This window comes from Lytechinus pictus, chromosome 7 (assembly GCF_037042905.1).
Source record: "Lytechinus pictus isolate F3 Inbred chromosome 7, Lp3.0, whole genome shotgun sequence".
In the NCBI taxonomy this organism is placed as follows: Eukaryota; Metazoa; Echinodermata; class Echinoidea; order Temnopleuroida; family Toxopneustidae; genus Lytechinus; species Lytechinus pictus.
The window spans coordinates 30,912,931-30,930,255 of NC_087251.1; the positions used below are offsets into that span (position 1 = coordinate 30,912,931).

At 38.4% G+C, this 17,325-nt stretch overlaps 2 protein-coding genes across 6 annotated transcripts in view; one reads left to right on the plus strand and one right to left on the minus strand.

The window, feature by feature from the left end:
* The window catches only part of LOC135154756 (transport and Golgi organization protein 1 homolog), a 46,409-nt gene that overhangs the window by 12,223 nt on the left and 16,861 nt on the right, over positions 1 to 17,325 (plus strand). For 2 of the 5 annotated variants that reach the window (XM_064102479.1, XM_064102478.1), the window contains exon 1: positions 8,940 to 9,187. The exons of the other annotated variants lie outside the window; for them this stretch is intronic. The gene's annotated coding sequence lies outside the window, so the exon portion shown is untranslated. Of the gene's footprint in view, positions 1 to 8,939; positions 9,188 to 17,325 lie in introns of those variants that run through there. 5 annotated transcript variants of the gene reach the window in all.
* LOC129254459 (uncharacterized) lies at positions 14,208 to 16,259 on the minus strand. The gene is made up of 3 exons (XM_064101469.1): positions 16,249 to 16,259; positions 15,207 to 15,906; positions 14,208 to 14,815 (listed from the first exon to the last, which is right to left on the minus strand). The coding sequence occupies exons 1-3, from the start codon at positions 16,257 to 16,259 to the stop codon at positions 14,297 to 14,299; spliced, it is 1,230 nt and encodes a 409-aa protein (XP_063957539.1). The 3' UTR covers positions 14,208 to 14,296.

The window sequence follows — 17,325 nt, forward strand, 5'->3', positions numbered from 1 at the left end:
AATCAGCCGCATTAATTTAACCTTTTTGGGCAGGAAATAAATTTCACTATAAACAGGCAATACGAGCAATGTTGCGCCCCTGGTCGAACATGAATTTGCATGGAGCCCCCTAAGTTCAAGGTCAATTTAGCGCCCTCGGTTGAACATGATTTTGGCGCCATGTGAAATATCACTTTGCCCTCCCCCTTCTGAAACATGTCGCCTTATGGTCAAACATCAAATTAGCGCTCCCCTAGTTCGAACATCAATTTGGCGCCCCGCTAGTTTGAACATCAATTCGGCGCTCCCCTAGTTCGATCATCAATTTGGCGCCCCGCCCAGTTCAAACATCAATTTGGCGCCCCCATCTAGTTCGAAAATTAGTTCGCCCCCTCCCCCTTGTTCAAACATCAATTCGGCGCCCCATAGTTCGAACGTCATTTTGGCGCCGCCTAGTTCGAACATCAATTTGGCGCCCCCCTCGTTCGAACATCAATTTGGCGCCCCAAGTTCGAATAGCAATTCGGCGCCCCCTAGTTCGAACATCAATTTGGCGACCCTAGTTCGAATATTCAATCGGCGCCCCCCTACGTCGAACATCTATTTGGCCTCCCTAGGTCGAACATCAATTTGGCGCCCCCAGTTGGAACATCAAATTGGCGCCCCTAGTTCGAATATCAATTCGGCGCGCCCTAGTTCAAACATCAATGTGGTGACCCTAGTTCGAACATCGATTCGGCGCCCCCCCCCCCCCCTAGTTCGAGTATCAATTCGGCGCCCCTACATGTAGGTCGATCATCAATTCGCCCCCCCCCTTCCCGTTCGAACATCAATTCGACCCCCAGTTCGAACATCATTTTGGCATCACTTCGAACTGAATTTGGTTTCCCTAGTTCGAAAATCATTTCGCCCCCTAGCTCGAGTATCAATTTGGCGCCCCCCTAGTTCGAACATCAATTCGGCGCCCCCCTAGTTTGAGTATCAGTTTGGCGCCCCCCTAGCTCGAACATCGATTCGCCCCTCCCCCCTAGTTCGAGTATCAATTTGGCGCCCCCAGTTCGAACATCATTTTAAAATCCCTTCGAACATCATTTTGGCGCCCTCCTAGATCGAATATCAATTCGGCGCCCCAACATGTAGGTCCAACATCAATTTGGCGCCCCATAGTTCGAGTATCAATTTGGCGCACCCTAGTTCCAACATCAATTCTGAGCCCCCCTAGTTCGAGTATCAATTTGGCGTCCCCCTAGTTCGAACATCGATTCGGCCCCTCCCCCCCCCCCCTAGTTCGAGTATCAATTTGGCGCCCCCAGTTCGAACATCATTTCGACGTCCTCCTAATTCCGAATATCAATTTGGCGCCCCTACATGTAGGTCCAACATCAATTTGGCGCCTCTAGTTCGAATATAATTTCGGCCCCCCTAGCTCGAGTATCAATTTGGCGCCCCCTAGTTCCAACATCAATTCTGAGCCCCCCTAGTTCGAGTATCAATTTGGCGTCCCCCTAGTTCGAACATCGATTCGGCCCCCTCCCCCCCCCCTAGTTCGAGTATCAATTTGGCGCCCCCAGTTCGAACATCATTTTAACATCCCTTCGAACATCATTTCGGCGCCCTCCTAGTTCGAATATCAATTCGGCGCCCCTACATGTAGGTCCAACATCAATTTGGCGCCCCTAGTTCGAATATCATTTCGCCCCCCCCCCCTTGCTCGAGTATCAATTTGGCGCCCCCTAGTTCCAACATCAATTCTGAGCCCCCCTAGTTCGAGTATCAATTTGGCGTCCCCCTAGTTCGAACATCGATTTGGCGCCCCCTTCGTTCGAACATCAATTTGGCGCCCCAAGTTCGAATAGCAATTCGGCGCCCCCTAGTTCGAACATCAATTTGGCGACCCTAGTTCGAATATTCAATCGGCGCCCCCCTACGTCGAACATCTATTTGGCCTCCCTAGGTCGAACATCAATTTGGCGCCCCCAGTTGGAACATCAAATTGGCGCCCCTAGTTCGAATATCAATTCGGCGCCCCCTAGTTCAAACATCAATGTGGTGACCCTAGTTCGAACATCGATTCGGCGCCCCCTCCCTAGTTCGAGTATCAATTCGGCGCCCCTACATGTAGGTCGATCATCAATTCGCCCCCCCCCCCTTCCCATTCGAACATCAATTCGACCCCCAGTTCGAACATCATTTTCGCATCCCTTCGAACTGAATTTGGTTTCCCTAGTTCGAAAATCATTTCGCCCCCTAGCTCGAGTATCAATTTGGCGCCCCCCTAGTTCGAACATCAATTCGGCGCCCCCCTAGTTTGAGTATCAGTTTGGCGCCCCCCTAGCTCGAACATCGATTCGCCCCCTTCCCCCTAGTTCGAGTATCAATTTGGCGCCCCCAGTTCGAACATCATTTTAACATCCCTTCGAACATCATTTTGGCGCCCTCCTAGATCGAATATCAATTCGGCGCCCCTACATGTAGGTCCAACATCAATTTGGCGCCCCATAGTTCGAGTATCAATTTGGCGCACCCTAGTTCCAACATCAATTCTGAGCCCCCCTAGTTCGAGTATCAATTTGGCGTCCCCCTAGTTCGAACATCATTTTAACATCCCTTCGAACATCATTTCGGCGTCCTCCTAATTCCGAATATCAATTCGGCGCCCCTACATGTAGGTCCAACATCAATTTGGCGCCTCTAGTTCGAATATAATTTCGGCCCCCCTAGCTCGAGTATCAATTTTGCGCCCCCTAGTTCCAACATCAATTCTGAGCCCCCCTAGTTCGAGTATCAATTTGGCGTCCCCCTAGTTCGAACATCGATTCGGCCCCCTCCCCCCCCCCCCCTAGTTCGAGTATCAATCTGGCGCCCCCAGTTCGAACATCATTTTGACATTCATTCGAACATCATTTCGGCGCCCTTTTGGTTCGAACATCATTTTCTTTCCTCCTCTTCCTCTTTTTTTCTTCTCGTCCTTCCCCTCTTCCTCTCTCCTTTTCTTCTTTTCTTTCTCTCTTTTTTTTATCTTCTTTCCTCCCTCTTCCTCTCTCCTTTTTCTCCTTTTCTTTCCCCTCTTCCTCTTTTTTCTTCCCCCTCTCCCCCTCCCTTTTCTTCTCTTCCTTTCCCCTTTTCTTCCCCCTTCTCTATCTTTTTTCTCTTCTTTCTTCCCTTTTCCTCTCTCTCCTTTTTTGCCTTTTCCTTTCCCTTCTTCCTCTCTCTTCCCCCCCCTCTTCTTTCCCTGCTTCCTCTTTTTTCTTCCCCCTCCCCCTCCCTTTTTCTTCTCTTCCTTCCCCCTCTTCCTCTTTTTTCTCTTTCTTTCCCCTCTTCTCCTATTTTTTCTTCTTTTCTTTCCCCTCTTCTTTTTTCTTCTTTTCTTTCCCCTCTCTTTTTTCTTCTCTTCTTTCCTCCCTCTTCCTCTCTCTCCTTTTCTTTTCCCCTCTTCCTCTTTTTTCTTCCCCCTCTCCTTCCCCCTCCCTTTTCTTCTCTTCTTCTTTTTTCTCCTTTTCTCCTCTTTTTTCTCTCTCTCTTTTTCTTCTCTTCCTTTCCCCTCTTCCCCTCTCTCTCTTTTTTTTCTCCTTTTCCTTTCCCTCTCTTTTTCCTTCTCTTTCTTTCCCCTTTTCCTCTCCCTTTTCCTTCCCTTCCTTCCCCCTCTTCCCTTTTCTTCTTTTCTTTCCCCCCCTTTTCCTCTCTCTTTTTTCTTCCCTTCTTCCCCCTCTTGTTTTCTTCTTTTCTTTCCCCTCTTTTTTCTCTTTCTTTCCCTCTCTTCTTTTTTTTTGCCGAAGGGGGGGGGGGGGGGCCAAGGCCCCCTCGGCCCCCCCCATGGATCCGCGCCTGAATTAGCCATAAAAAATATCACATTATCAGAGGATTAAGCTTTACCTTTTTCTTAAGCGTATGTTAATACTTTGAACAAAAAGAATTTTGTTTTTGTATGCTGGGGCAGCGATCCTGGGGAGGGGGGGGGCACAGTTCCCCCTACTTCTTCGGAAGCGTCGTGGTGTAGCGGTTCTGACTCTCGCCTTGTAATCAGAGGGTCGTGTGTTCGAATCCCACCATGGCCTAGCGTCCTTTGGCAAGGCGTTAATCCACACTTTGCCACTCTCCACCCAGGTGTTAAATGGGTACCCGGTAGGATGTGAAAGCCTATATGTAGTATGCCTAGCAATTGAGTCTTTGAACTCTTGTTGGAATGCTCCCCAGGGAGTGGAGAAGGTGCATACATTGTATGCGGGCATGCAAGGATCCGATGACCGGGGTAATAATATGTCTGTAAAGCGCTTAGAGACGTCGTTCCGATGTGTTAAGCGCTATATAAATGCGGAATATTATTATTCTTTAAGCACTGAAAAGTGCCTTTTTATGCAAGAAAAATGCCCCCTCACGAACGTGTACTGTGTCCCTTTCACCTGACGAGAACCTGTTTTAGGTGTTACCAAGTGCTCTTCCTTAATTGTATGCAATTTTTTAACCCCAAAAAAGCCCCCCCCCCCTCCTGGAACGTGTTCTGTGCCCTTTCATCTGAGGGCCCGTTTCATGTCTTAAAGAGTGCCCCCTCGCCTTCTTGTAAGTGCCCTTTCTCGAATCACTGCCCCCTTTTACCCAAGAAAAGTGCTCCTAAAGAACTTGTTCTGTGCCCCTTTCACCTGAGAAGGACCCGTTTTATGGCCACCATGACGATTGCCCTTTGAAACAAGAAAACAATATTCTCATTTCGATAATATACTTATGAAGGAAATCCTTTGTGCATTAAGTTTAATAATTCATGAGTGGGGGTATATAAGCAGTTTCGTACAGATGGAGGGGGGGGGGCTTGAAGGACTCTTGCCCCCCCCCAAAAAAAAAAAAAAAAGAGAAAAGGGTGAAATATATCATTCTGAATATTTTAGATTTTCTTTTTTAAAATGTCAAAATTTTGCTCGCTCGCAACGTCTTAAAAATTTCACGTAATACAGCATTTTCCCTATGCCCCCCCCCCCCACTTTCAACTTCACTCCACCGCTCCTATTTGTATGTTTATAGCTTCTCCTTTTGCAACCAGTTTTAATGAAAATCAACAAGAAATTTCATACGTCATGAATTTGGGGTTGTGATAATAATTTTTTTCTTGTTGAAAAATTGGACTTGGAAAAAAAAAAACTTTTCCATCTTCATCAAGTGGTTCCTAAGTCAGACTCTTGAATTGTTGGATTTCTTGAATGAAAACATCTGTTACACCAGTCCTGCAGATTGAAAAAATAGAGAAAGAAAATCAATGAATTTAAATTAAAATTGTCGTGATTTATAAAACATAAATGTTTTAAGAAAAGTGAGACTATACATTTATATGATTCTTCAACACATAACAGGAAATCTTACTTCTACTAATTATAAACTTGTACTTCCATAAAGCATATCACTTAACCTGTTCTATACAGTTTACATACCACTCTCCATTATAACTACATGTACTCTATGAAAAAAATGTCAGAGATTTCTCATAAATATGAATATATGAATCAACATATGTAAATTATATAAATAGTCAGAATTAAAGTTGATATGACTTGTTGCACAGAATATTTTGATCTGTGATTAAAAACGACACTAACTATAATCTAAAAACAAAATTGAAATGGGTTTTTCAAAGGCAGGTCTATTTGTTGCAAAAAAAATGTGAACAACCTCCATTATCAACAATATTCACTAATTAACTCACTCATATATCTGCTGTAGGTTGTATTTCTCTTTGTGGTCTAGTCGCTGTTCTATTAGGCCTACTTCACCAATTATTTATCATCATCAATCACCTCCATGGAAATTGTAAAACTGCATCATCCTATTGGACAAAATGTAAAATAACAAGATTTAAAAAAAATCGTAAATCTACAAATATGAAATATGAATATCACACTAAAGAATGAATAAAATGAATTTTTGTAAAATATGGAAAATAGATATTGCTTTGTTTAAAACAAATAGGAAATAAAAAGGCCATTTAATTACTAGTAGATCAAGGACATGATCTTACCGGTATTTTATAAATTTGCCCAAGGTACATAACTTTTGGCATTGGTTCTATTTTAGACTCGAGAGCCTGTATATTTAAGAAGTGTCTATATTCATTACAGATCCTACCTCTTTGTGGCTCGGATTATTTTTATTTAATGTAAACATGGTTAACATTCAATGCATGTAATGTATCTGTAATTTTGTATGGGTTAGTTTAAGTTTTATACCTGGATGAGAATCTGCAAAATGATGCATGCACGTATGAATGATCATCATCTTGAACCATATAGGTAGACCTCTACTGTTTTTCTTGTTCTTCAGACTCAACCTGTTTGTGAAAGAAAAGAGAACAATAATAAGAAGTGATCTTTTTCATGGCCGTATGTATAGGGGGAGGGGTTTGGGTAAGAGCTGAAATGTGAAACCTTCATCAAAAAGAGAATTGCATGACATCCTTCAATTTTACTTTAGAAAATGCACAAAACGGCCCTAGGTAATATTGGTCGCTTCTGGCCCTCGCTTTCTGAATTTTAGGTTTCTCTAAATTTTTTCACATGTCTGCCCCCCCCCAAAAAAAAAAAAAAAATCTGGATCTTTTTATTTCCGAATCTTATTTCATTTGATTTTAACATAATTTCATAATCTCATGCACTAGGTCTAGATCTATTTAGTCTAGATCTAGTCCAACAAGACTCAGTGCTGTGCGACAGCATTCATGTATCTAAATTAGGTCTAGATCTAGACTAACGATGGACTATCGATCTATCTAGACCTAGAAAGTAAAGCTTCGGTTCTAAACCGAGATCTAGACCCTAGGCCTATATCGGTTTAGAAATTTTTGATGTCTGACTCTGACTTTTATTCCTGGCTAAGACTTCATTGCCATTATTGACCAAGAGTAGATCTAGATCTAGTCCTTGGTCCACTGACAGTCAAACTCGTACATGTAAATGGAGTCGTTTAGGCCCAGACCTAGATCTAGGCCTAAATTACAGACCTAGATCATAAGCCCTGGGGGTAAGTGTCGAGGGTTGGGAAAGTATAAGTTAGACTAGATTTGAATTAGGTAGGCCTATAGCTCTTGTCTTGATAGCATCGATGAATAAATAAAAGTAAAGTAGCCTAGCCCTAGTCTAGATCTAAAGACTAAAGTAAGTAGGGCCTAGGATTAAGAAGATCTAGGCCCTAGATCTATTGATAATAAGACAAACATGCAGAGCAGCATGTTATTTCTAAGACCGAGTCTAACTATATATTTATAAATAACAATAAGAGTTAAAATGGGTGGGGGCTAAATGCAGAAGCCTGAAGTTATGCAAAATAAATTTGATATCTGAAACAAAGTGAGGACTGAGGATTGACACAATGACATGTCAATGACAGGCGTATCTTCATCCATACTCCGCTTCACAGTTTATTCCTGACTGAGTCTCGATCTACTGAAGATAGATGCAGATCTCCCTCTAGATCTAACGTTACAGTGTACAAAAAGAAGCCTCATTCTTCTTGTTTTAATCAATCGTGGGTTGGTCCTTGTTGGAGGTTAACCAAACCAGCCCGATTATCTCTCGATTCCCAGCCGGCTAGGAGCCCGTACAAAATACATGTGGTTAACACAGCGGCATAACGGCATAACCACAACACTGCAAGCAACATACAGGCTGCACTGCCACTGGGCGACGATGACAATCTAACTTCAATTTCAAAGACCAAATTCTGCTTTCCTTTAACAGAAGATTAATAGCAAACTCTCTAATTTGTTAAACAAATAACCTAAGATCACAAAATACAGTGTGAAATGTGTAAATAGTCCACTGAATTCATGTGGTTATATCAATTAATACGTACTCACCGGAGTGTTCGTATAGGTCCATTTTGTGTGTGGAAAGAAAAGTTTCAGAATGAATAAATTAAATGACGTAATGAGGTCAAATGAATAATTAATTCTGTAACACGATACCACTAGTATCGATGACAAAGAATCGGGGAAATCGCGTATTAATGACGCTCTTAGCCAATGAAAAGGCCGGATTATGAATATCTTCATGCTCATGAATGTCAATGAGGGCTTATTTTTGTCTTCAAATGATCGCGGTAGGCGGAGCCTATCTCATTTGTTTTGTGCTGAACGCGCACGCAGCTTTCGGTCTAGTAATATATTATAAGGTCTTTGAGTCCAGTACATTGGTTTTTCAGACCATAACACAAATGATGTCAATTCTCAAGTATGTGTACTCTATCTGCACTGGTTATCTGGAGTAAAAAAAAAAGTGTACACTTGTACACTTTATAACTGTGACTGAGAATGATGTATTCAAAGTGTTATTTCTTCATGTCACAATGTCTACCTTTAAGTACCATCTTTACTGACACTGTACATGGCAAGATACCTCTTATACTTGCATTTAAATTGTTAAAAGCAAGAATTCTAGCACTTTCTTTGGCAATTTCTTTTAAATAGAAACAAAATAAAAGAGACAATTTAAATGTGATTTGCATACACATTTTTAAATGAAAACTACATAAAAGAATATATCATACTTTTTCTGAAATAAATTATGTAACAAGAATACATAATCTTGAAAGAAGAGATGTTGTTCACATATTCCCTTTTTGATTCACACACATGTAAGAGAATATTTGCTAGAATATTTCCTGATAAAACAAGTAATCTTAGAATGTACTTTGGCAAACTTTTAGATACAAAATAAATAATAAATATGTTGTTGTAAAGTGAATGAGTTACATGCATACATCTCTTTGAAAGTCACGCATGAAACACAATTTGGACATCATGTGAGGCTTGAACAATAACATAAAAGAATGAAAATAAAATGACTGTGATGAATATTCTATAAAATATAGAATTAAACTTCAGCCACAAAACCAAACAATGGTTAAATATAAAACATCAAGCATCATATTTCCATATCTTCATATTCAGAGTCCGTGCTTTTTCTGTCATATTCTTTTGACAGGATATCAACTTCCAAGCCACTTTCAATGTCTTCATCATAAAGGATACTTAAGGAACTGCTCACAATAGAATCATCATCATCATCACCATCATCATCCTCAACATCATCATCGTCATCCTCAACATCATCATCGTCATCATCGTCATCATCGTCATCATCATCATCATCATCATCACCAGCATCATCACTATCATCACGATCAGCTGAATATTCTGTTATGGTGTCACATGTCGGTGTAGATTGCATTGGTATAGTTACATTAGGAACATTTTCACAGTGTTTGCATCTACAACCAGGGCCACATTTTCTTTTATCTTTAACACATTTACAAAGCCTATTTATACATTTGCTCTTAGAACAAGCACAGCCTCGAGTAAGGTATATAACATTTTCTCTAATGCGATTGATATTTTCTTCTGTATCCCAAATAATACTAACCTTGTTCTTATCATCTTGATTTGTTACATTATATCCATACAAAGAAATGTTTGGGTATATAAAAATTGGAGAATTAACTTCATCCCATACTGTTGATACCCAACAACTCCTTAACCAGTGAAGGTTCAATGCAGAATTAGAAGGGAGCAGATCATCTTCATATTCACCTTTCCATGAAGCTAAACGTACTATATCCAGAGCCTTATGATGTCGTGATATAATATCAGAATCTTCTATGCTATTGTACAGATCAATAATCGAATTGTAATTATGAAGACAAGAACGGTTAACATGGTAATATATGCACATAATAAGGCGATAAAAAGACATTAAACCATCATCTGAATTAACATTCAATTCAGTTTGAGCTAAGTGACCTTGTGTATTACTGTAGCATCCAGTAATAAAATGAGCATGTTGGAAAAACAATTTAAAAAAGGTAGGCTTCCCTATATGCGCAAAGTATGAAACAAAATCACAACCTGACGTGATATACAAAACCTGTAGAATCTTCCGAACATTTAACTGTTTATTTATCATACTTGCCAAATCAGAATCATGGTCACATGCAGACTGTAATGAATTGAGATTAAGATATTTTTCATCCCCCGCTCGGGCACTATATTGCACTGTGACATGTTTATTACCAAAGTTCAAGGGAAGTCCTATCATACCGATATCTCGATCAATAGAATATATGAGAATATTATTGCAAGGAGTACTATTTACATGTAACCAAATCTGTGTATCACTTTCCTCGTGATTATGGACAATATTATGATGATCAATGCCTTGCTCACTTATTGAAACACCTGTCCACTGACTAGAACTCTCAATTCCGACATGAAATCCTCCAGAAGTAATAAAAACTTTACCACTGTTTATTTCAATATAATTTTTTACAAGCTCAATAAATTTATTTGACAAATAGCGACATAAGGTGTGTTTATTCTGGCGTACTTTAAGAAAATTATTCCACTGGTTTGGAAGAGGGACTTTGTCATCAAGTGACTCATAAAAATAACATTCTTCTTCAGTTTTATCCCTTCTGCTACGTTCTACATCTTTTGGAGAAATACCCTGTGTTCCTACTTGATCAAAGAGGATCCTGACTTCTTTTACATCTTTCTTGAAAAAAGACAACACCCATCTAGCTACCAAAAATTGTGCATATTCCTCAAATGTTTTTAGATTTTTCAGGGGAGAACTATATATTATATTCATGCCTTCTATAATCACACATGTATTAGACACAAACTTGAAAGACGGGGACACTATTTCATAATTAGATGAGTATCTTTTGTTAAAAAAGTCATAAATAACAGATTTGGTACCTTTGTGTGGTAAACCATCCTGGTTACAAATAGCCCTTGGGTATTCTGCAAACTGACAAAGTTCAGAAATTGGAGTTTTAGTTTCTCGAGAAAAGGCGATTGATCTTTTGTAACAGCGGGTAATAAGTTTCTTCTCCTTTTCAAGATCAGTTACTTTTTTCCGCCGTAATTTCTCTTTAGCAAATGTCTTTAATTGGAATTTTCTTTTCACAGGTTTTTTAACAGATGTATCATTTAGAATTCTGGTCTTACAGTAAGATTCATATGAATCTTTACCTATTTCCCTATATGACATGAGACTTTTTTGTTGTGCAGGGGTAGCTTGAACATTTGAGACAACATGGTATAAACTGGCATCTTGAACAGAATGAAACATGGATGTTTTGCATACTGCATCAAAATATAATTTAACATTGCTGAATTCAGACTGAAAAACTGACCAATTTAAATCCCTATGTAAGGTTTCACTATTATTAATCCCTAATTGATCTTCAAATGTTCGCAATAATTGTGCTTGGTATTCAATACTACCTACTAACTGTTCCATGTGTTTTGGGAGACCACCTGACAATGCCATCTTACAATCCTTATTAATTAGCATCTCGTGTGCCTCATCTAATGCTACAGATGAATAATTTGTTCCCTTGATATTTGACACAAAAGAACCATTCTTGAAATGGTCTTAAACATAACAAGGCAAGGCATGCAAAGTACTTATATGTAATGGTATTAAACGTGAATAGTTTTGCCGATCAAAGGCATGAAAAAGGGGAGCCATACTCTTAAGGGCAGCCATTCGTAAGTCCCAATTTCTTTCCCTAATGGCTATATACAAACTAATATATGCTAACATGTCTTTTCGTAAAAAACCATTCCAAAATCTAAAAGTTTCATATTTTTCAGACATATCACTGCAAAAAGTTGAAAATTCTTCCATGAAAGGAATCATTGTCACTTGTTTAAGGTTATTTTGTGCATCTACAAATTCATTCACCCCACTAAACTGGCCTTTATTGAAAGATAACTTTAATAAACAATCATTAATATCCGAAATAAACTTGTCATTGGAAATATCTATTTCCTTCCCAGCTCGATACTCCAAAAAGCATGATAATTGATTCATGAAAATTGCTTCATACACTTGCATTAAAAACCTATGGGTTCTTTTAAAGTTTGAACATGAGGCTAAGCTTTGTAATGTCATTTTTTTATGAGATGCTTTGGCAAAATCTTTTAAGCCAGCTTCCCAAAATACTTTAACTATCACTTCCTGGAAGTTTTTAAGAACATGCCAGTCTCCAAGAAAAGGAATAACCCAATCTAGTGATTGACCACACTCATGCTTAAGATCATACAATAATCTAACAGTAGCACCATCACCAGCAACAATTAAATGATTCATTTTTTCATTTATACAAAATGATTTCTGGAGGTGGAATAAGGCCTTCTTGATGGTAGATGGAGAGTCAGCTTTCTCATTCAAAATATACAAATATGAAAATTTTGATTGCTCAGTGTATTTGTCACCTTCCAATGCTAATTTAGATTTAAAACTAGGTATTATAGTGTTCTCTCCTGATTTTACAAATGTATATCTCTGTGCAATATAAATCACCATATTCAAGAGGATATAATCTGCAGATTTGCCCTCAGAATCAGATAAAAAGAAAATATCCTCACATAACTGGTTCCTTATATATGTTTTATATTGAGGAATAGAAAAATCGCTTTTACTAGGATTATCACTATCTTGAAAAGTGGGCAATTTCCTGCGGACACTTGGTTTTTTTAATTGTTTATTTTCTGACGAAATATTACTATTATCATTTTTATCATAACTCCATACTTCAGATGAATTCAATTCCTCGGAAACTGGTTTTGGTTGCTGGGCCATAATGGAAGTGCCATGGTAACTTCGTGAGGAATCTGCTACTACTGCAGCAAAGGAAGCTAATTTATCGATATTGTCTATTGAAACACATGTTAAATAAGAAAGGTCAAGATTGGATAAAACACCTGAACCCTCTCGGATATCTTGAATCCTTTGCAGAAATCTTACCAAAGTGTCATCAGAGCATGACAATCCTAATCTATTCATTATTTCTACCAATTTTGTTGAATGTGATATACGTTTAATTACATTGGCAATAATGATGTGAAATGGATAGTTGTTTTCTTCATTAAGAACAAAATGCATTACAAAAATTAAAGCTATTCTCCTTATTTTTCTTTTTTGACCAGCTGCACTTTTATCACTAGGGAAATCCAAATGTTTATCAAGAGTAGAATACATCATTGTATTATTATAATATTTCAATTCCTCAGTACTGGCTGTTAGAAGACATATACAATTCCAGACATAGGGGTGAAACAGAATATTAGCAGCCCCGAATTCAAAAGTTTGAAGTGAGAGAGGATTTGACAAAAAAATGTCATTTATATCCTTAGCTTGCTTACGAAGGTGAGTATTAAAAGTTGAACAAATGTCATTAAATTGAGAGACAACAAAAGAACTTTCTTCTTTAGGCATATCATATGAAGTATCAAGAGATGAATCTGTTTGCAATTCACATTTGTTTCTTTGAGCTCTTATCTTGGCACAAGAATTATGCCATGACTCAAGCATGTCAGGCACTGAAATATTATGCACATATAAAAAGGTTCCTTTTTTTAGTGCTAATGTGTGAACACACAAAATGTCAGAAAATCTATCAAGAATTTTTGATAATAACCACGGTTTTGACCTTAATGCCCTACCATAGAGAAGATCACTCTTGCATGCTTTCTTCACAGAAACATTATAAAAATCAAATGCATCTGATAATAAGAAGCCATTTTCAGCTTTGCATATTTCACTTACAAATATTAAAGTAGCATTTAAACATTTTGAAATGATATCTTTTATATCTGTTTCTTCAGAATCTTCTTCATATTGCATTGATATCTTCTGAAGTTCATTTTTAACATCATCGAGTGATTTTATTTGTTGGCCTTTACGATTTGCAAAACAATAACATGAAGAACAAATAAAGTTATCTTCTTTTATAGACAGATTTTCATTAATCTGGCTTAATTTGGCAATGCCTTCGGTGGATAAACAAGTGCTTACATATTTCTTACCACTTAGCTGACAATCACAAGCAGCACAAATGTTGTTCTGCTTCAGAGAAAAATTCAAAAAGCGCGCCCTGTGACATTTACAAAGATATATAGTTTCAGGTATGTTTTCAAGTTGCAGTGAAAATATTTCATTAAACTGGGAGACACTGCACTGCGTCTGAACTGCACCAGCTAAATCACAATCTAAATATACTGACAAAAAGCATGAAGAATCCTTCATTTTTTTTCTACTTTTTTCTGGTGTATAGGACTCATTCTTCAACTTTTTTGAATATTTTTGCCTGCAACTGTTACATATACAAGACAAATCTGAAATGTCTGTAAACTTTGATTTGATTAAATCTTTTAGCATTTCAGACTTAATTAAATTGAAATGGGTGTATTTGTGGGATGTTTTTTGACAAAGGCTACATGGACCACATGAAAAATTTCCACAGGGCTGCTTACGTTTGGTAGGCTTCTCTTTCACCCCAACGAAACATTTGTATGTTTGTTACACAATATTGTACGAGGTGCGATTGAAGGTGGAACAGGTGGAGGACGGGGATCAGGAGCTAGAGGAGAGATAGAAGGTGGAACTGGTGGTGGATGGGGATCTGGCGCTAGCGGTGCTATTGAAGGCGGAACTGGTGGTGGATGGGGATCAGGAGCTAGAGGTGCGATTGAAGGTGGAACCGGTGGTGGATGGGGATCAGGAGCTAGAGGTGCTGTTGAGGGTGGAACCGGTGGTGGATGGGGATCAGGAGCTAGAGGTGCTATTGAAGGTGGAACTGGTGGTGGATGGGGATCAGGAGCTAGAGGTGCTATTGAGGGTGGAACTGGTGGTGGATGGGGATCTGGAGCTAGAGGTGTGACTGGACGAGTGACACGAAGAGCCGAGGATCTTACTTGTGGAGAATCACATGTGTTCGAAAGAGCTCTATTTGTGACTGATGGTTGGTCATAGTGATGTTGGGCCAGCAAGTGGACATCCTCATATTTGATCTGTGGTTAACATGAAAAAAAAAAACATTTAGACAAAAACATTAGTAAAAGTGAAAGAAAAAATGTTCCTTACAAGTCAATCTCATGCACAGAAACATTTCTTAATCAAGTTAAATTAAATGTTTTTTTTGTTGTTTTTTTGCAGTGCAAGATCATTTTTAATGACACCTAAAATGGTGACAATAAATGGGCTTTACCGATTTCTCAGGCAAACAGAGCATTAAGGCCAGTCTAAACTGCATCAATGGAAAAAAGTTAGGAAAGTGTAAAAAAAAAATTGTGGTCATGCATTTTACTAGCCTAACTATCATTTAAAACACCCTGCCCCACTTGCCCCTACCCCCACAAAATATAATAATGCCCAGCCACCAAAGTTAGTAGACCTAAATACCTTCTTCCTTTTCCGGTGTTTCTTGATCCTCTGCCGCCTCCTCTTCCTTTCTCTGGCCTTCTTGCGTGAAGTAACATAAGGAGTAGGGGACTTGGGGAGTGGGGAACGGGAGCATGTGTGGTAGCATGATGATTGTGCTGGGAATGTTGTGTATGGAATAAAGCTCGGGTTCTTAAATGCTGGCTCGTGATATTTAGGGGGAGGAGGGAGCAACACTGGATCTTGTTTTTTTACAACTTTCTTTTTTTTTCTCTTTGGTTGTTCCACCTTCGGTTTAACATAAGGCTTTCCATATCGTTCCCTTTTTCTGTATTTTATAAGGGCTTTTTCCTTTTCTGAGAGGATTGGTTGTTGAACAGTTGATTTTGAGCAGGAACTTCTGGAAGTATTATTCAATTTTTTTAATTCTTTAGGTATTCTAGTGGTTTGCTTGGGTTTGAAGTTTTGGTAGTAAACAAATTGAGATATTAAATTTGTGAATTCAGAAGCAAGTGCTGCCTTCCCTTCAAGAGTTAGATGAACACCATCAACATAAAAAAACCTATCACTGCACAAGAAGGGGGAAGTGGCATCTACCACATAACAATTAAAAAAACTTGAACACAATTGGTGTAAATTATTATTATAGTATCTTGACTTTGTGTATAAATCTATAGAATCGCCAAATCCAGTAACTTTTAAGGATGAGCACTGGGGCAGCCTGTAATGTGAACAGAAAAAGTAGTCTTACATAAGTAAAACCTATATTATTTTACATCGCAATTCAAATCAGATTGAGCTAATGAACATAAAAATTTCATGATGAAAACATGATCAGGCCTTATAATAATAATAATAATAATCCGCTTTTATATAGCGCTTAATCCATCGGAACGACGTGTCTAAGCGCTTTACAGATATATTATTACCCCGGTCATCGGATTCAATCAGTCATTCCCGCACACAATGTGTGCACATCCTCCACTCCCTGGGGAGTATTCCAGTCAGTCGCCTGTGAGGCGCACACAGTACTGGACAAGCTACAATGACTTTCACATCCTACCGGGTACCCATTTAGCACCTGGGTCGAGAGTGGCAAAGTGTGGATTAACGCCTTGCCAATGGACGCCAGACCGCGATAGGATTCGAACACAGAACCCTCTGTTTACAAGGCGAGAGTCAGAACCACCACACCACGGCTCCTCCACGCCTTATATCATTTTACATCAAGAGACATCTATTCCACAGAAGAAGGAACAGTTTCAAGGCACAGCTACAGATTTCTGAATGGTATAAAATTGGGCACATATCCAATTTGATTGATGACTTTGAAGATAATATGCTTGCGAATTTGATTCCTAGAAGCTTGAGATTGACATGCAAGGAAAATATTTTTTTGTTCATTTCAACATAAGTAATGCTAAACATTATTAATTAGTATTTTATGCCTGTTGCATGTTGTCTTCCGCATTAAAAAAAAAGGCATTTTGAATAATTTTTCTGATCAAAAGTTTGTTTTACAAAATAGCAGAGAGAATTTAAGATATTGGCAATGTTTTGAGGAAAATCCATTAAAGATTAAGAAAGTTTTTAGAACACAATTTTTTTATTTGTGATGTCATATACGAGCAGCTGCCCAATAAACATGTTATATAATGGGCATAGATTTTTAATTTTTCAATGGTTTGTGATGATTTTTGTCTCTTCCAGGAACAGTTGTGAAATAATTTGTCTATTGATGAAGGTTAAATAAAAAATTCTGAGAAAATTACATGTACATTGCACTAATTTTTTTGTTACCATATACATGAGAAAGCTGCTAGCAAATGATAACAAAAATAAAAAATTGATTTTTTTTTTTTTTTTACTTTTAATTGGTTGGATTTAGCTTGAAACTTGACATATATTTTTTTCTCTTTTTTTTACAATAACTTTTTTTTCAGGTTGAAGTTCTCCTTTTATTAGCTTAGATTTTGAACTGACTTAAACTCATTTCTAATTCATAACTCATTCATTCTGCATACTATTTACTGATAATAGATAAGCTCTCATAACCTCTTACTTTCTTAGATAAGTTTGTGCATGAAGTCAGAAAATAATTTCTAAAAAATAATGTCTGGTCTACTACTAAGAGCTTGAG